Raw genomic sequence first — 20,833 nt, 5'->3', positions numbered from 1 at the left:
ATATTTTCATGGCCTCAGATAACAGACTTTTGTCTATACTTGTTCTGTTAGATCTCAGTGCAGCGTTTGATACAGTTAATCACAATATTCTCCTAGAAAGACAAATATACGTTAGGGATTAAGGGGAAAGCATTAGGCTGGTTTCTTATCTGCCTAGTTCCAATTGGTAAAATTATCAGACAGCATGGGATTAATTTCCACTGTTATACTGATGACACACCAGCTATATTTATCCATTAATCCTGATGAATCCAATCAATTACTTTGACTATAGGCATGTCTTATTTTTGAGCAAGACATGTCATTTAAATCCCATATTAAACAGGTTTCCAGAGTTTCCTTTTTTCACCTCAGGAATATCGCCAAAATTAGAAACATTCTGTCCAGGAGTGATGCTGAAAAACTAGTCCATGCATTTGTTACTTCACTGGACTATTGTAATTCTTTACTATCAGGAAGTCCACAAAATGCAGTTCAAAGCCAAAATGCTGCAGCAAGAGTTCTGATGAAAATCAACAAGAGAGATCATATTTCTCTAATTTTGGCTTCCTGTTAAAACAAGAATATAATTTAAAATTCTTCTCATGTATAAAGCCCTTAGTAATCAAGCTCCATAAGTATGGAGAAGTATTAGTATTTTTCAGACGTTTATTTCTTTTTTTCCTTCACGCTGTTACATAGGGTGACAGTTCCTATCTTTTTTCCCATCCTTGTTTCCTTCCTCCCTTGTGTCCCTTTGTCCTTGTTAAATTCCTTCTTTCCTTCAATCCTTGTCCTTTGTTCTTTCATCTCTTATTCCTCTCCCCTCCTTGTTTAATGTTCTCCGTACTTTCTGTTCTTTCTTTTTCTATGTCCCTTGTGTCCTTCCTTCCTTATTGAATGACATCTTTCCTTGTGTCCTTGCGTCTCTGTTCTTGAGTCCTTGGTTTCAAACTTAAAACTTACCCATTGTATACATTCTGCCATTCTAGACTTTAGTATTTCATGGTTAAAAATGACTGTAAAGGACTGAGAACTCTGGAAATATTTACATTAAAGAGTGAAAACACAGAATGATAAAAGATAACAGAAATGCCCCAAGAGTTCAGTTGAGTTTTATGAAGCTTTTATTTGTTCAACAGCAGAAAAAAAAAAACAGACTCACATGTCCTAAACATGTTCCAGTGGTTAATACATGAGTGCTGATGTTTCCAACATGTTGCCCCTATAAAGTATGCATTTTTTGGAAAATAGACCATCGGGCTTAAGAGGTTACAGGTAGGATGAGATGCTGATGATACAGGGTCCTAATTCAGGAGCGGTTGCTACCTGACTGAGTTCAGAGCGTAACAGAGGCAGGGTAGGGAAAAGACCCGGTAATCTTCCCTGCATCATTACAGATTTATACAGACGCTCACATTTGCTGCAGCTGTAAGGGAAATAATCCCAGCTGAGTGAATGTTACTGAACTATTTCAGGTTTGTTTACAGCACAGATAATGTTCTTTCTGTACAGATACTTGCTCTCTATGGGAAAACCAAATCAAAATAATGTATCCTGTCTACAGGGGAAATAAAATATGACCTTTTAACTTGTTAAAGATTGCAATTTTGGCTGAAAAGAAAATAATCTCTACCCTCACTGAACAGGTGCCTCCCAACACTCACCTTCCACACACATCACTCTTAAAATAAATCTTAATGACCTTCAAAGAGCTTTTCTTTCTGCTCTGGAAAATGGAAATTTCAGACTCTGAGGCGATTTGTGACACCCCCTTTGGAACATAATGTGCCAGACAAGGCAGAGTAAAAATAACTCTGAACATATCGTAGTGCTGGGTTTTACTGACAGTGAGGACAAAGAGGATTTTCATACAGAAACTGAAATTAATCAGTCCAGTAAGTTTAAATATAGTCGACCCTAACTGCAGGAAGTGGCACAGCTTACAGTCATCTGCACGATTCTTCTGAGCTGGAAGAATCTCTTCTGCAGGATAAAAATGTGGGTCAACAGCAGGAGGGAAGACCTACTTTAGGTTGTCTGTGTGAAAGAATCAGATCTGTGCCACGTACTGTTGATGGGAGGGAGAAGCCTCATTTGGACTGAAGGGACTCTCCTGCTCTCCTCCTCCATCTGATCAGCAGGTTCTGAGCTAAAGCTGATAAGAAGCAGCATTTTACCCTGAAGATGTTTCCTTTGCACTTCAGGCAGCAGAAATGCAGACAACGAGTTATGTTCATAATGTCTGCATGAAGGTCATAGATGCTAAATAATTACCACTTTCATTATGAAGCTGAGAGGGAGAGTAAACACTGAGTTCAGAGTAATGTTTCCATTTTAATTTGATGTCCTACTGCACAGAAATAAAACGGTCTCAGTCCCAGTAACTTACAATACTGCATCTCCTTCGTGACTTCAAAGCCAATCCCATAGAGCCCCGCTAAAAAAAAAAAAAAAAACTGATTCACACCTTGATTTGATTTCCTTTCTTTGATTGCTTTCTTTCAGTCTTTCAAAATTGGCTCTGAACAATAATTCTCCAGTCTCTCGAAGTGTACAGGGTATTTTTTTAATAAGGGTTATGGCTGCTTTTATACAGTGTTTCAGTCCAGTCTTGTCGTTGACCATGACAATGCACTAATACAGTGATCTTAGAATTATGATAAGGTGAGTTTAGAAAGATTTAACAAAGCTACAGTGCGTTCTATTTGTCCTCGGTAGTCGCATTTCTCGACCTCCGGGTCGGACTATTTAACTGGAATGGCCCCTCAAGTCGGTATTACAAGTCGGAAACTCTGGCCTCTACTTGCAGCAGCATTGAGTAAAACCATACTCTGTTTGTAGTAGTTCTCTATTAGTATGGAGGCACAAAATACCGCCTAGAACAGCGTTGTTGTCATTGTTATTGTTTTAATACCAGTGAAAGCATCCATGTTTTTTCCTACTGTCCAACAGGAGGGAAACTGGAACACAAAAAGGCGGAGATGATGCAATCTGCAACTCGTTAGTTACGACCTACGTGGCAAAAGGAACGCATCATTAGGTCAGATCAGCTTTGCCAGTCTTATAGTAATTCCATTTGTCGTTGGTGGTCAGAATTCTCGACCTCCAGGTCGGAAAATGTATGTGGAACGGCCCCTAAAGTTGGTATTACGAGTCGGAAAGTCATTGAACAGGAAGGTTCTCGCAGCCATATAGAGTAAAACCTCATACTTTGCCTGTTTGTAGCAGTTCTCTATTGTTTATGTGACATTTATTAAATCGTATAGATGCTACCTTTTAGTGTTCATCAGACAAGATGTTTCTGCTGTTTATTTGCACAAATTACCGCCTAGAACAGCGTTGTTGTCATTGTTATTGTTTTAATACCAGTGACAGCATCCATGTTTTTTCCTACTGTCCAACAGGAGGGAAATTGGAATGCAAAAAGGCGTAGATGACGTGGTCTGCAACTCGTTTGTCCCGACCTCCGATGCAAGAGGAACACACCATAAGCATAATCAGGCTAACCAGGCTAAGATAAAACAGGCCAAGCCAGGCTAACCTTAGCTAAGAAAGCATAAGTAGGCTATACTAATCAAGCTCAGCTAAAATAAAGTGAGATTAGGCTTAGCTTGACTCTTCTTAATCAATATATGCATACGTAGGTAGGCTAAAACAAGCTAGGTGAAAACAAGCTAACCAATTGCCACAGTATTTAGGCATAGGTGGGTTAAGCTAAACCAAGCTAAGTTGATCTAAGGTAAGCATCTTTAGCTAAACAAAGCAAAACAAAAGCTTGCCTGAGTTTAGATAGGCACAGTTTTGGCTAATATAAGGATTGGGTGACTAAGTTAATCTAAGATAACTGTAGGCAAGGTAAGCTTAAACTGCACTGGGCTACGCTCATGTAAGCACACCAATCTAAGCATGTGTGCACCAAGTGAAACTAAGCTAACCTAATCTAAATAAAGAAAAGGTAAGCATAGACAGGCTAAGCTAAGTCAAAGTGAGTTGAGTTTAGGCAGGCTTAGCTTAGCCAAAATAAACATAGTTGGGCTAAGCTGACCTAAGCTAAGGTTAAGCATTAGCATGCTAGTAGTATGTTCCATTTGTCCTCGGTAGTCTGAATTTCTGACCTCCGAGTTAGAAATGTCAACTCAAACAGCTCTAAATTGGAAATGCAAATCAGAAATTCTGTGCAACACTGTCATACCCGACTTCCCCATTCATGATAGCTCTTAATAGCAGCAACATTGAGTAAAATGTCTAATATTAGCAGTTTGTCAGTCGCAGATGTAATACTTTTCAGTATTCAAAAAAGGGATGTTTCAGCGCTGTTTCTATGCACAAAACACCACATAGAACACGGTTATTCCTATTGTTTTAACAGCAGTAACCATATATCGCCACCTATTGTTGTATGTTTCACGTTCAATCAAACAGTTTAGAAAAAGACAAAGATTTAGCAATAAAATGTGACTTTAAAGCACGTTCTGAGTCTCAGGTTGGCTATATTTGTACATTTAACAATGGCTTTGGGCGAGCATCCATGTTTTTTCCTACTGTCTGACAAGAGGGTAATAGACTCAAAAATGCAGAGATGACAAAATCTGGAACTTGTTAGTTTTGAGTTCCGAGGCAAATGAAACGCAGCATAAGCTAAACTAAAGAGCATTACGCTTTGGTAAGCTTAGCTTAGCCTTAGCATGAGTGGGCTAAACAAAACTAAGCTAAACCTAAGTATAGGTAAACTAAGCAAAGATAGGCTGAACTAACATGAGATAATCTTGGATATACCCAGTTTAGATAATGTAAGTCTAACTGGAGAACTAAGCTAAAATAAGATGAAATACTTTTAGGAAGGTTCAATCGTTTTTGTTTTCATTCTTGTTTGCTTTTTGGCCATGAATGAGCATTTCAGAATGACCTAAAACAATATATATTTGTTATTAACAAGTAAAATAAGACTAACACAAATTGAATAATTTATTTTTTTTTGCTTATGTTGGGGGACTTTTCTAGACTTAAAGATTCTCCCCCACCTATTTCAGTCCAGTTCAGACTGCTTCAAAGTGCATATGAAGATTTAAGTTTTTTCAAAATCACCTTGTTGGTGGTGTGTGTCAAACTGTGGTATTTGTGATGGATTTAGTAAGAGAAATTTGAATTACTGTGTTTATGTGACAGGCTGCTGGTAACAAAGAGTCTAAAGATCCAATGTCAATACAACACATTCATCACTTGGTTCAGAAGTCTTTTTAGGTGTGAGAAACCCTAACCAAAGGACCAGAAACTGCATTTAAAGCCCGGAGAAGTGCTCAGAAATCTTTAATACTTTAAGAGATTAAAGGAAAGTCTGGCTGCCTAGAAGGAAAACAACGGAAAAGAAGACAGAATCTGGAGATTTTGTACATACTGTCATATGAATTCACCACATTGAGTTCACATCATGTCCATTAGTAGAAACAACAAGTGCACAAAGCAGAAAGTAGAAGGCAGAGTGTGTTGTCATGTGGCGAGTTTGTGTGTAAATGTTCAGCTCAGAAGGCACAGCTCTCAGCTTGAAATGTGAATGTGTGAGACGAGCAAAAACACAAAGGTTGCACGTGTGCGTTGCTGATGAAGTAGCTGCAGGCGAGAGTCGTCCTGCAGCCAGACAAGGCACGAAAGCATGTGACAGACACAGAAACCGAAAACACAAACAGTATGATGGGATTCAGTTGTGTTAAAATGAGCCCAGCTCAGCAAGGAAGCTTCCAAGAAAACCTGGCATGGAAGAAAAACACCAGCAGAACACTGAGTTTCAGTAAAAATACAACATAACATGGCAGCCTTTATATATCTGTGTGCATGTGATACCACCTGAAATTACTTGCTCAATGCTAGAACAGAAACCCAAAAAACATGATAATACAAAGTTAAATCGCTCACATTTCAGTCACAAACACATGGAGTTTCATAGTTCTGCTTCTTCAACACAGATAGAAAGGACTCTCTGCGAGGTTTCACTCCTCTTTCTGGCCAAAATGAGATATTTTGGAGGGGTCTTGGAAGTGGAGGCTACATTTTCTAAATTGTTACGTTTTTTGCTTTTTCTGAAACTGTAAAGTGTTGTGAAAAAGTATTTACCCTCATTACAGATGTCTCTATTTTTTTTTTTGCCACAGTTAAATGTTTCAGAGAACTAAAATGCATTTTAGTGTCAGACAAAGACATGAGTTAATGCAGGCAATTTTCTAAATCATTTGTTAAATGACAAAAGCTACCCGAGTCCTATTATTACTGCCAGACTTTTAGAATCAAGATATCAATGAAAATAAAAGTCTTATGGCAACATTATGAAGGCAAAAAGATCTTGATAGCAACATGCCCCATTTTAAGGAAATTCAAGAAGATGAGAAACAACGTCACTGACTGAACTGTCCAAGAAGGGTTTTAAAGCCATTTCTAAGGCTTTAGGAATCTAGTTATTCACAGTGAGACTCAATATCCAACAGAAAATACCTGCAGCAGCGATAAAACATCCAGAGGAGTGCCTGGCCAACCAAAATTACTCAAAGAGTTCACAAAACAAGCCAGAACAACATCTAAGCATTGCAGACCCCATTTGCTTCAGCTAAGACCAAAGGTTATGACTCAAAATTAAACAAAAAAAATAAATAAAAAAAATACAGTAAAAAACAGCAGCTTTAAAGGCCCAAACCACGGCTGCCCAGAAGCGGCACAAAGTGCCCATCTGACGTTAACTAAAGAAAAATGTTTTAATACTACTTTACTTGCTTGAAAACACTCCAGCGTGGCTGAATTAAAACACTTTTGTGAAGAAGAGAGGTTCAAAATGCCTCCACAACAAGGCCAAAGCCCAATTACCAGTTGCTGCAAGTGCTTGATGACCGTTGTTGCCACCAAGGGTGTCACGACCAAGTTCTGGGTTCAGAGGGCAATTACTTTTTCACAAACGACCGGGTTGGTGTAAGTATCTTTTTTTCATTCATGAAAGCATCACGTTAAAACAAGTTCCTGTATGAACTCAGGTCATCATAGCTATTTTGTTTGTTTTTCGTGACTTGAAACTTGTGTGATTAAAAAACACAAAATTTAACGAAGCCTGTCGTAGGAACAAGTGTTTTGTTCAAAGATTTGTATGTTTTTGATGGAATTTCTGCCACTTCCAAAACCAAAAACACTCCTTTTGTTGCTTTTAAAATAGCTTCTTCCTCTCTCAGGATCCTTTTATTTAAAGCAAAAAAAAAAAAAAAAAAAAAAAAAAACAATCAAGAAAACACCATTCTGCAGCGCTTATCACTTTGATTCTCATTTTTTTTTCTTCATCTTGATGGGTAACGTACAGAATGAGGATGGCAGCAAAGGAAATAAAATGCAGTTTGAGCAAAAATCTAAGAATCAAAGCGAAAGCGAAGCGGCACACTCTGAAAATGTCGCCATCAGAGGTGAAGGCTAAGGCGTAGGCCGGCTCCGCCTCCTCCAGACTGAGCTGAAGTCATATTTGGCCGAGCCAGGATCGGGTCGAGTGGTAAATGAAGGCGAGGGGTTTTTCTCCCACCAGTCTCGTGGGACCATGGTCTGAAACGCTCCTCACAGTCCAGGTTGCAGGTCACATGACCAACATGGAAGCAGCGTTTGAGTAGCGGCTGCTGTTCACCCAAATGAAACCCTGACGGACCCGTTCAGAATGCAGCCCACCTCTATCCAACCATGATGTCTGATGAAAACTTTACTGACGTTTAATCTGAGGCTCTCCTCTCTGGAGTCAGACTTGTCGAAAGGCTGAAATGTTCATGTTTCCGGAGTTTTATCTGATAATCCACACTTATCACAGGCCTGCTTAACGAGCCCTCGTTTCCTGGGAGAGACCTCCAATACCAACCCTGGCAGAGTCGGGGTATGTTTAACCTCAAAGAGAATTTAAGGCAAATCAAAGCAGGATGTTGTTTCTAAAGGACAGCTCTTTGTCAGCGAAATATTCCCACATGGCTGGATATTTAAGTCACACAACAGCTTCTGACATGAAGAATGGGTGTGAAGGACAATTTGTCAGTAATCAAGGATTAAATATTCCTCCATGGATGAACATTTGGAGTTTACTGAACTGGCAGAGATGATTTCTGCATCTCTCTTAATAAAGCTGATGCAGTTTTTTCTGAGTGGTCCAGCTGTTCAGCCATAATTTCCAGCTTTCCTCATTGTTCAGCCCTACATCAGACCAATAACGGTGAAGCATTTCACTTCACAGTCCGAGTGGAGGCTCGGCTCCCAAAAAGGAAAAATGTTCTCTTGATCCTACTTCACCTCACGTGACGAGCCCCATCAGAAAAAATGTTAGCTTCTATTCCAGCTTGAATCCAAGCCGGGGTCCATTTGTGATCAGATCGACTTTCCGGGTCATTTCCCAGGGAATACTGTGATTTTTCCGGCCTTGGCCAGCTGCTGGATGATCTGAGCTTCGTAGTCTGCGTCGTGGACGCCCGTCTTCCTGAATTCTCCAGAGTATCGGTTCTGCTCCCAGTAGTGGTGCCAGTTTCCTCGGCTGTCGGCCCCAAAGCCAAACACGTTCACCTGGAAGGGAACGTGAGGATCAATGTGGTAAAGGTTGATCCCGGATGAAAGTGATGCGAGGGTTTTTCAGTAAGGAGAGGAACTGACCTCGTCACAGACGTGAAGAGCGAAGAAAAGGACCAGCATGCCGGTGGATGGGTATCGCCCGTGATGTTTGGTCCAGTTGTCATGGATGTATTTGAAGAAGGCTGGGTTGAAGATCTGAACCTGAAGGGTGTACACAGAGATAATACTTAAATGTGGTTAAAGTTCTGTGAGAAAGCCCCGATCCAATAATCATTTTTTTTATCTCTTTATCTTCATGTGATCCAGACCATGAACTGTTGACTGGCTAGATTAAGTTACCATATAAACTATATATATGTAATAATTAGTTGTTTTATAAAGACAAAATGCAATAGGTAGTATGGGTGGAATTTTAACGTTATATAAAATGTCTAAAAGTAGGCTAAGGTTGGGTAAACAAAGCTAATGGAAGATAGGATAAACTGAGATTAAACTAGCAAATTGAAATTAAACAAAGGCAAGCAAACTCAAGACATGCTGAACTAAGATGAACGGTGCTAAGATATTATACACCAAATAACGAACTAAAGTAAGCATAGGAAGGCTAAACTAGCTAAGCAATCATATAATATGGCAAGGCAGGTTAGGTATGCTCTACAATGATAAAACAGGCCAAAATAAGTTAGTTTAAGCTACGGTAAGATTTAGAAGGTTAAACAAAATCAAGCCAAGCTAATTTAAGATAACCAAAGCCGAGGAAAACGAAGCTAAAATAGGCTAAGTAAAGATAAGTAAAGACACCAGCAGAAACTAAGCTGACATCCTAAAAGAAAATCAAAAGGAACCTAGTAATCTAAAATAAACTTAAAAAGTCTAAAGTAATTAAACTAACGTAATAAAAGCTAAAGGTTTAAGTACGGCAGAATATGAACAAATAAACTGGGATAAGTTGGTCTAAGTACGTCGACCAAACATCCAGACATTTCCATTTTTCACGTTTTGTCTGGGAATTTATAGATTAATTAAGATGCCCGGTTTTCATCATTTTTATGGGACCAACAGGTAAATTCACTCATTGATGCATGAAATAAGGCAGCCTTTTGTTATTGTGACGTCATTCTGGAGCTGCAGGCTTGTGGGCTGTTCTTCTCTGCTCACAGACTAAACTATGGGTCAACACTGGTGCTGCTGTGTCCCTGTTTATAAGACGTTAAGAGGCAAGTGTAGCTTTAAAGGAGCATCACACAAGTTTAAAGCTAAACTTTTTCTTTCCCATACACATTATTCTTACAATTGCTATACATGTAAAATGAGTTATCCTCTATTTACCTCAGTTGCCTCTATAGGCTCCATTAATCAGTTCATGAGAGAGAGATACGGGTCGTACTCTTACTTTTTTATTTTAAATATGGAAAGAACCCAAATTTAAACCAAATTTTGATTTCTTTCATATGTTTTTGACAACAAATAATGTAGCAGACTTCAACTTAACATTTTGTTTTAAAAATAATAATCAAACCGCTTGATTTGTATTCCTTATTCCGAGTTTCCGATGAAAAAAAAATCCAATTGCATAGACCTCTAATTTGTGTCGTCACAAAACTGCTTCATCCAAGATAATTTTCTGGCTCAAAATGTATATGACTGGAATTTGTGCACATACAGAGTTAAATGGATTAAATAACAAAAATAAACATTTGTCTGAATAAAGTGAGTTAAGTGCTTGAAAAAGCAGCAAAAGTCCAAAGACAAACTTTGAAAGATGGTTAGAAAGGCCGGAGGACTACTTTTATAAGGAAAAAATTGAATAATTCCTCCTATAAAGAACATGGAACGATATATGGACTAAATCGGGTCACCTTAAAATGTTTTGTTGCTCAAAAAAACAAAAAACAACTAGAATCCAGTCTCCTATAAGATCTGTATAAAGCTTTAAGGCTGATAAAAAAGTAATTCAGTTCTACTGTAAAACCAAAAAAATCTAACGACAACCCCCCCTCCCACTGCGTAGTTCTGATCTCTGTAATACTTAAAAGCAACCGTAATGGAATAAAAATTAATTAGAAAATGATCTGCTTCCTCCTGGTGATGCTCAACCCAAAAAAAACCAAAAAAAAACCCGAGAGATTTAGGCTGCTCAGAGCTGCACATGGCAGGATTAAATCCTCTATTTCTTTATTTCTAGGTCACTCTCAAAGATGCTGGGAATCTGGCCGGGCGAAGATGCCTCAGCGACTCCACGCAAAAGATGAGTTTGTTTATCCATTTTACAGATTAAACTGCGAGCTGGAGATTAGCGACAACAAAGGAAAGGGTTCGTAATCCCTCATTGGCAATGGGGAAGGGGGGGTTTATAGCCGGAGAAGGGTCACTCCGTCAAAATGGCCAAAGGGAGTCACAGTAGAGAGACAAACCTTGTCTTTATCCACACGGAGGAACTGCTTCACTGGAGCGTAAGTGCTGTGGAGAGAAAACACGCAGATAAACTTATTCCACTGCTGGACGATGGACAGACGTGTAATCTGTCTCCTCGCAGCCCCTCGGCGCAAACAGAACACATCTCTGCATTTAATGCACCCTGACATCTACCGGAGGCCGTTTGCACTAAATTCCCGTTCTTTCACGTGCTAATCCGAACCCCGCGCACATCTGCGCCTCTTACAATCGGATCTGGCCGGTGGACAGAGCGCTGGTGATCCAGACCAGGTCCAGCGTTTTGAAGGGAACCAGGACGAAGCTGACGTTGGCCGCCAGGTTTTTGGCGCTCTCCGGGTACATGAAGTGGTGCGTGGTGTGGCTGCCGGCGTCGTCCTCGTAGCCCACAGTGGGGGCCAGATTTATCCTGGAGGGGAGAGAGAGAGAGAGATAGAGAGAGAGAGAGAGAGAGAGAGAGAGAGAGAGAGAGAGAGAGAGAGAGAGAGAGAGAGAGAGAGAGAGAGAGGAAGATCAGGACAGATCTCCAGATGGATTGAGGATCCATAACTCATGTTTAGATTTATTTGACTCATCCAGTTTCTGATGAATGGTTCGCGTTTTTTGCAACGATATAAACCTTCTCAAGGTTAGCAGAGTATAAAAAAATATTTGCACCTTTATAGCAGCAAATGGACAGTCTGCACAAAGAAGAAGGAGAAAGCTCTACAAACAAACAGTATACAGAATGTATACTCGGTTCTGCCGGAGGTTTTCCTTCCCGTTAATGGAGAGTTTTTCTTCCCACTGTCGCTTCATGCTTGCTCAGTATGAGGGATTGCTGCAAAGCCATGTACAATGCAGACGACTCTCCCTGTGGCTCTACGGTTCCCCAGGAGTGAATGCTGCTTGTCGGGACTTTGATTCAATCAACTGGTTTCCTTATATAGGACATTTTTGACCAATCTGTATAATCTGACCCAATCTGTATAATATGATTGAACTTGATTTTGTAAAGTGCCTTGAGATGACATGTTACATGATTTGGCGCTATATAAATAAAATTGAATTGAATTGAATTGAGAATAAAAGAGTAGTACAACAATTAAGAACAATAGAGAAAGTGAATTATATCTACTGTACTGTGCAACAGGACACACAGTGGCAGAAACATAAATGAGTTCCAGAAAATATTAAGCAAACCCAAGCAAAAAAAAATTTTTTTTTTTGCAGGATCCTGCTGAAAAAAGAAAAAGAAAAAACCCAGCAGCAAACATTTCACAAAGCCTCAGCTGTTTGATGAGTGCAGCTGCATATGAATGTGTTTTAAAGGAATTTATCATTAAAGACGTTTCTCTGCACCTGGTACCAGAGAACAATAAAACTGCTTGTCGGGCAGAGTGTAAAAATAGAGACAGAGGCGTTTTATCGCAGAGTAATCAGAGCTAAAAATCTAAACGTGCAAAATAAACTATAAAGCTCCTGCAGGCATCAGCAGGCTTCCACGTCTGCACCGGATCGCAGAGGCTGGATAAACAGTTGTCAGAGTAGCTTTTGTGAGTCACGTTAGATATTTGGAAGTTACTATATTATGGATTCACAGCTGGTCACACACATTTGTACTGTTTGCCCCGTGAAACGTTAGTCCATTTTTGGCCTCTGTCTGATGCAATCAGACGTGGATCCGGCTTCAGAAAGTAAAAACTCTGCCTGCTTTTCTTCATCCTGTTCACTAAACCGACTGATTTTAGTCCCAGGCTCTGCTGTGGAGCTGGAAATGCAAATGGCTGGAACTGATCTCTGGACCGGCTTTTTACTTTCCAATCCTGGGTTCCCCCACCTCTGGCTACAGCACAGGATTTTCCTTTATGGAACATCAAAAAAACTTCCTGTTATGGAGGAGAAACTTGGTGGCTAATGGTTGCCTTTGGGAAAGTGGTGTTTGGAGACGTATGCTGGGCAGCAGTAACCTGACCTTAGCCAGATTGATATCGCTCCGCCTAGCTTCACTCACATCCATCTGGGACCTCTCCCATAGAGAGTGATTTCTCCAACCAATTTTATTGTCCAGCCAATCAGGACGCAGGGCTGGAGTTTCATAGATGTGACGTGGTGGAGAAGCGACCGTGACGTGAGACAGACAACAATGGCGGCTCGCATCGAGGAAGCAAGCGTTAACATTGATGCTGCTATTTCTTCCGTGTTGTCCAATCTACCTAATATTGTTTCATTAAAAGAACATCAGAGAACGGCTCTGTAGGCTTTTGTTGGTGGAAACCATGTTTTCGCCCTTCTCCCGACCGGATTTGGCAAGTTTTGTTTTCCAGGACACGCCCGTAGTGGACATCTTGTTGGTTAGCGGTTAGAGCGAACCATATTAGGAGGCCTTCGACTCCGACCTGCGGCGCTTTGCCGCCTGTCTTCCCCCCTCTTCCTGTCAGCTCACTGACAATAAAACACGAGCCACTAGAGCCGCAAACGCAGAAGAAAAGTTGTTTTATTCCTGCGTCGCTCTCATCAGCGTCACAGGTTAGCTTCGGTGTGACTGGTTGAAATAGCACGTTGATAAAGATGACAGACAAGTGGCTTATCCAATCCTATGCAAGCATTTCTGATAAGGCCCAGCCTTCAATAAAGGCAATTCCTATGGAGAGGTTCCAGATGGATGTGAGTGAAGCTAGGCGGAGCGAAATGCATGTCCCTGGGATCGCAGGAGGAATTAACCACAACTGCTGGTAAACTTGCAACATGTTCACTCACAGATGAGTGACTGCTGCCTTTTTGGTGTTTACCTGAATCCAGCAGGGCACGGGAGCACCCTGCCCGTTGTCCTCTGATCTCTAAATTAAAAAAGGGTATTTTTGTCCACACAACAGCCTTTCTCTGTATATTTTCTCTTTTTAAACTACACTTGGTAAACCTGAGCGAGACAACCGTGTGCAAAGATCCCAGTAGCTCAGCAGTTTCTGAAATACCCGTCTGGCACCAACGCTACACTGCAAAATGGAACTAAAAGTAAGTCAAATTTTCTTGAAATTAGTGTATTTGTCCTTGATTTGAGCAGGTAAATAAAATTATCTGCCAATGGAAAGAGTAATTTTAACCCTAAAATAAGATAATTAGACATACTGCACTTGAAATAAGTTGATGGAGATGAGTTCTTCCTATTTTAAGTGCAAAAATCTTATGCCATTGGCAGATTATCTTATTTACCTACTCAAATAAAGCACTAATACACAAATTTCAAGAAAATTTTTAACTTATTTTAGTTCCGTTTTTGCATTGTATGGTCAAAGTTTCCTCTATTCCCCATTCTGAACCTCAGGATGTCGTCTCTGGCAAATCGAGAAGCCTAAATGCATTTAGTTACTGCAATGCGATTGGCTGAAATTAATGTAAGAGCCAAACACTCTGTCCTCGTGTCAGAAACATCTTAGCAGGTGGACACCGAATGGAAGATGAGGGCAAAGTACAAGGAGCTGGTAGGAGAATACCAAAGGGGTGGCAGACTTGGTGCTACCTCATTCTAGGCGGGATGAAGAGGATTTGTTGGCCAGTTGTTCATCAGGGTCCTCACAACTCCTGGAGTGAAAGGACCTTACATCGGAAAAGCCACTTAAAACATCACAGAAGCAGCTGAACGGACGTTAAAATAGCTGTGGATCAAGCGGGGGAATCCTTTGACCACACAAGCTGGATCAACCCTGGCTAGGTCGCCTGGGGGAGGGTGTATGATATTCAAATACCCAATAATCCCTGGATACACCACTGAAGATGTATCTGAGTTACACCAAAGCTGCATGTTAACGGTAAAAACTGTAAAAAGGTGTCAAAATTTCAGTGGATTCAAGTAAAACTAACATTTCTGTGAGACGTTTAAACTCTGAATGGCGTTTCTGCAGGAAAGCATGGCTGAGGTTTGAGTCTGTGGGGCAATTTTTACTTTTTACAAACAAAAATAATCATTTTACAAACTGTGCAAACATCAAATGATGTATCTTAGCACAGTATTCTGGATGGAGCCACATGTTTATTTCCTCAACGCTTTGAGTAGGAGAAGCAAGAACTGTTAAATTCCTTATATAATTTCCTTATATAGGACATTTTTGACCAATCTGTATAATCTGACCCAATCTGTATAATATGATTGAACTTGATTTTGTAAAGTGCCTTGAGATGACATGTTTCATGATTTGGCGCTATATAAATAAAATTGAATTGAATTGAATTAAAGGGAAGGGGAGAATTAAAAAAGAAACACGGTAGCACTGGGGTTAGCGTTTGTGCATCGACACAATTCATAAATCCCAGAAAACTTCACAATAATGTGCACATCCCCTCCACAACAAGTCCTGACTGAGTTGCTGTTAGTTTAGGAGCTCTTGCTTCTTTCCAACAACACATCCAGGCAAACAGGAACGTTTTCCTGAGCATGACTTCTGTCTGCGTCTGAAACGCTCGGCACTGACTGCAGACACGAGCCCCGCAGATGAGTCACTGTCTACACAGGGAGCTAAACTTAGGAATAAAAAGCGCACCAACAGATACGCCAGGAACAAAAGAGATGATTGTGCAGAGAGATGGAGTGAGTTGAGCCGCGTGGTTGGCTGTGTGTGGGTCCGATGCGGCCGAGCCGGAGCTCAGGAAACAAACGAACATCAAATCCCAAACACAAAAGCAGAGGTGGAAGCTGCCCACTCAGCTCCGGAGAGAATCCGGCTGTAATTGGGCCTAATAACACAAAAATACCAGCTTCCTCTGCTTTTATTTAACCCTAGAGCAAATTAGAATGATGCTTTCATGTCTAACTGAATGCTCTCAGATCCACCTGATGGAAGCATCCTTTTGTGTTCGACCTCACTCTGTGTTGGCCCAGCTTCTTGAGGAGTTTCAGAAGCTTTTCCATTGCTTTATTACTCTTAAGCAGACAATAATTTGCATGTTTAGACTCTCACCTCGACTGATTCATAATCAGCAATGAAACGCTCCGGTTGCCACATGACACCAACAGAACCTAGAGGACCAGACATCGTTGCATCCATGCCAAAACCTTAAAATCTCATCTATAAACACCACAAATAGCTCCATCATCCAGCGGCTCCACATCAAATGGAGTCACCATTTGTCTCGTCTTTTGAGGTTTTCCAGGCAAATGCTACAACAGGGAGTAGAGGAACCCTACAATTACTGGCCACTTTGCCTCCAGAGCTGCCTTAATTCCTGTTGCATCAGTTTAACAGTTGTGAGTTTAGAGATTCCCCATAATTTCCTCATAATAAGTCGTTACTTGATACTATTGACATTCTTTCATCTCAGACAGTCGGCCGGTCCTCCTCTGACATCAAAAGGACATTTTTTTCCACCACACACAGCAGGACATCTTCTGTTTTACAGACCATTCTTTGGCAACTTGAATAAAGCTTGTGCCCATTTCTGAGCTGGTCTGACCAACACATCTGGGACAAGCAGCCATTCCGCTTTTACAGTGCCTTAAAAATCTGCTTTTATTCACTCATTCTGTTGCTAAGCTTGAGCTACAATAAGCCATCTCCACCACATCTAGATGGAGATATGGACTCAGTTGTAGCCATGTGGGTGGATTATGAGGTATTTGTATGTACAAGCATTAAGGCAGGTGTGTAGGAGAATTAAAACTTTTCTACACAGAGACAAACACGGTAAATTTTCATAAGCAATTGAGAAGAAATATGCGTCCACACGATAGGATGAAGCACAACTTAAAACCTTGTAGTAAGCATGCCGGGCCCATCGGTGGCGCTGTGACACTTCCAGAGAAACATGCTAAAAACAACCAGCATGCTCAGACAGCTCATGTGAAATAAACACAGCACCATGGAGAGACACAAACTTTTACACGTGTTTAACGGGATCTTTATGTGGGTTGGCAGCGAACACGGCGTGTAGAGCGGGCTCGCTACAAAGCAAGAGTCTGAGGACGCTACTAGCAGCCATGACAAAACCGCAACACCGTGCGGCGCCATCTTTGTTGCCATTTGTAAGAGTGAGGCAAAGCTATGACGTCATTGCTTAAAACAAGATGAAGTTTACATGTGCACACGGGAAAACGAAACCGCCGTTTTGAAATGCATCCACTCCAGGACCTGGTTTCAAAAATTATCGTTTACGGTCTCCGTGTGAACGCGCAGCCTTCGACAAAATACCGCCGTTGATCCACCTAATCTCAACTCCATCTGGACGAGGCCTTCGCCTGAGTGAATGATCTGAACCGGTTCTCCAGCAGGTTTGATTAGACACTCAACCCTCACCCAACCCCGTCTCCCCCGCTGCAGCCATCCTCATTATTGACAAGCGCTTGTTTCTCCTCCCCAAACATCCCACCTCTCTGTTCTCAGCTAAGGACCGCGGAACCGGTAGGGCCGCAGCCCGACCTTCTTTTGATAATTAAAGATGGAAAATTAAATTTTAAATATATATAAATAAAATTAAACTCTGTTTTTTTTTAATGTGCAGTAGAATTTGGTGCCAGCAGCAGCATCCTACTCCAATGAGAGAGTGATAAATGATTATATCTAAAAATGTTTTGGCTGATGGGGTCATATGATGTCAAGTTTGAACTAAACTTTTCCCACACAGATGCTAGCCACCAGGCGCTGCCTTTGGCTGCTAACTACAGGCAAGGAAACGTCGTAAAATTACAGAGTTTTTGGCACAACGATCAATCTGGGGCATGTGGACTGCTTGAGCATCAGAAAAAATCTGTAGCCGACCTTTAATTATAAGGTCTTTGGAAGCCACATTTATCACGCTCAGGGACCACAGCCGATGAGAAAGCAATACTTTCTGGTGTCTAAAATGGTTTTAAGCTTGCATCATGTGACGCAAAGTTAGCTATGCGATCAGGGGATTGCTGCTGGTTTATCAGAAGCAGCTTTATTCTCCAGGTATGTGTAGACACACGTGGGATGTGACTGTGGATTATCTGCACATTCGTGTTGGATGGTGGTGGCATCGATGGGCCCGACCAATTTCAGATACGGTCCGCGGTCCCTGTTCTCAGCCATCATTGTTCTCCGTTGGGTCCTCCTGTGACCGTGTCTGTCCCTTTGCCTGTTTCTCCACCCATGTTCCATGTTTTCTTCTTCTCGGAGTGCGCTGTAAGTTTTAGTTGTCTTTAAAATACTTCATACAGCTCCCGACATCCTGTCTGCAATTTGCTCCAGCTCCGAAACCACAAACTCTGACAAACTGTGCAGTATTCTTTTTTAATGTTGTACATTTTCCCTCATTTCATTTTTTTCCTTCGCTATTATGCACATTTACATGTTTCCATTTGCTGCTGGAATTTCTGAATTTTTATCTCTCCTTGATTTGAGGGGGGGGGGGGAAACAGCCCTTATTACGGCTGTTTTATTTAATGCTGGTGGTATGTCTTTTCACAGCGAGGCGACGCTCCCTTTAAAAAGCCCAGATTCCATATTTCTAGTGTGGAAGCAGTGGAAATATCATGAATCAGAGCCCCGAGCGTCTGATTTCTCAGAACAATCAGTGTGTGGTGCAACAGAAGGCCTTCTGTGCCCCGGTGCGTTGGTATGCACATCTAAATGAACACGATCAGTTTGAGCTTCCAGGACTTAACGCTCTTTGTGGCTGCCAAACAGGTCAGCTGACCCCTGCGAACCAATCAGAGAGCTGAATGCGGGGCAGCACTACACAGTGAGATTAAATTGAACATTAGATGCATACACCTGCAGCTCTATACGCATGAATTTCCCTCAGTATCTTTAACGGTGATACTGAGACGTGGAGTGAAAGCAAATTATACAACCCCTGTCTGTTTTCCTTCTCCTGCATGTCCTCCAGCTCTCGCCTCTTTATGTCCTATTCCAATCTAAAGGGCCCACCTGCCTCACCTCATGATATAGTCGTGTCCATCGATGGCCGCCCCATATCCAGCTCCGCGCAGGTTCCCAGAGTTCCCCACCACGGCACAGCGCAGGCAGCGCCCTGGATCCCACGAGCCGTACGGCGACCGCCCGGGAATCACCTGTGACAGGCAGTCAGGATTAGATCCAACTTCAAAGCTTTCACAGGAAATTAACCCTGAGGCTGGCAGTGGATACACAATAACTAAACAACAGCCAGATCACAGAAACAAACCTAATATCTAACGCATCCGCCTCCCCTGAAGAGGAGTTCTAACACTGCGAAGCTGTAACTCAGCTGACATTAAAGAGTAAATACCTGGAAGAGCCTGAGCAGCACCTGCTGGAGGTTGTGGGGTTTAAACTGGGGCTGTAACATCTGTAGAAACATCCAAAGACTTTGGTTAGAGTGTGTCTGAGGAGCTAAATTAGAGACAAAATGTTTCACGAAGAATTACATTTAAAATTAAAGCAATGTGAAACTAAGGTGATGTGGAAACGTAAGTCTATATCCCTTTTTACAGGCCTGTTATGGCAAAGCAAGGCTCTTATAATGAAAGGGCATTTGTGAGCTTTATTTTGAAAATCCAACGAGTTACAGAACCAATAACACTGAACTCTTAATTCTCAACCTTATCTGTGACATATAAGTAAATCCTTGTGTCTCACATTCTTCACCATCACAGAACAGCTCAAACAAACACAATGCACGACGTGTTAGGAAGGGAAGAGAGAGAAATAATCTTCTCTCTAAAACGAAGAGACAGTAGCAGCATGTTTTAGATGTGCAAATCTGCATCTGAATGAAGCACCAGACTTCCAGAGACCAGATTTGAGCTTTTTGGCAATAATGTGCAGAAAACCAAATATGTTTGGAGAAAACCAAATAGCCAATCAGCTCAAACTCCTCAAACCAACCACTAAACATGGTGGCAAAGGGCCATCCATCCATCCATCCATCCATCCATCCATCCATCAACTCACCCATCTATCATCCATCAACTCACCCATCTATCCATCCATCCATCCATCCATCCATCCATCCATCAACTCACCCATCTATCATCCATCAATCCATCCATCCATCCATCCATCCATCAACTCACCCATCTATCCATCCATCAACTCACCCATCTATCCATCCATCCATCCATCCATCCATCCATCCATCCATCCATCCATCCATCCACCCATCCATCCATTCATTCATCCACCCATCCATCCATTCATTCATCCATCCATCCACTCACCCACTCATCCATCCATCCATCAACTCACCCATCCATCCATCCATCCATCCATAAACTCACCCACCCACCCATCCGTCTGTCCACCCATCCATCCATCCATCCATCCATCCATCCATCCATCCATCCATCCATCCACCCATCCATCCATTCATTCATCCATCCATCCACTCACCCACTCATACATCCATCCATCAACTCACCCATCCATCCATCCATCCATCCATCCATCCATCCATCCATCCATCCATCCATAAACTCACCCACCCACCCATCCGTCAGTCCACCCATCCATCCATCCATCCATCCATCCATCCATCCATCCATCCATCCATCCGTTCATCCATCCATCCATCCATCCATCCATCCATCCATCCATCCATCCATCCATCCATCCATCCATCCATCCACTCACCCACCTACCCATCCATCCATCCATCCATCCATCCATCCATCCATCCACCACTCCATCCATCTATTCATCCATCCACTCACCCACTCATCCACTCACCCACTCATCCATCTATCCATCCATCCATCCATCCATCCATCGTTGCCTTTCTAACTACATTAGTTGCAGACTGCGGTTTAAAGAAAGAAGGGACGTGTAGTCCTCTAACTACTGCTGCAGAGTCTACTTCCCATCGTACTGCAGAATAAGTTATTTTACAAATGGAGAGCAAATGTTGCAATCATTTTAAAATCAAGTAAAGGATGTAAAGGATT

The 20,833-nt window shown here is 41.6% G+C and overlaps 1 protein-coding gene across 1 annotated transcript in view; it reads right to left on the bottom strand.

The window, feature by feature from the left end:
* Positions 1-5,272: 5,272 nt before the first annotated feature.
* st3gal2 (ST3 beta-galactoside alpha-2,3-sialyltransferase 2) overlaps positions 5,273-20,833 on the bottom strand; it is a 69,443-nt gene continuing 53,882 nt past the window's right edge. The window contains exons 3-8 of the mRNA XM_036126062.1: positions 19,180-19,239; positions 18,849-18,982; positions 11,207-11,386; positions 10,959-11,004; positions 8,626-8,745; positions 5,273-8,538 (exon numbers count right to left, since the gene is read on the bottom strand). Of these exons, the coding sequence (XP_035981955.1) occupies positions 8,365-8,538; positions 8,626-8,745; positions 10,959-11,004; positions 11,207-11,386; positions 18,849-18,982; positions 19,180-19,239 (714 nt within the window). The 3' untranslated portion in view covers positions 5,273-8,364. The remainder of the gene's footprint in view (positions 8,539-8,625; positions 8,746-10,958; positions 11,005-11,206; positions 11,387-18,848; positions 18,983-19,179; positions 19,240-20,833) is intronic.

The sequence above is a fragment of the Fundulus heteroclitus genome, chromosome 2, assembly GCF_011125445.2.
Source record: "Fundulus heteroclitus isolate FHET01 chromosome 2, MU-UCD_Fhet_4.1, whole genome shotgun sequence".
In the NCBI taxonomy this organism is placed as follows: domain Eukaryota; kingdom Metazoa; phylum Chordata; class Actinopteri; order Cyprinodontiformes; family Fundulidae; genus Fundulus; species Fundulus heteroclitus.
This window is presented reverse-complemented; position numbering and strand designations above follow the sequence as displayed.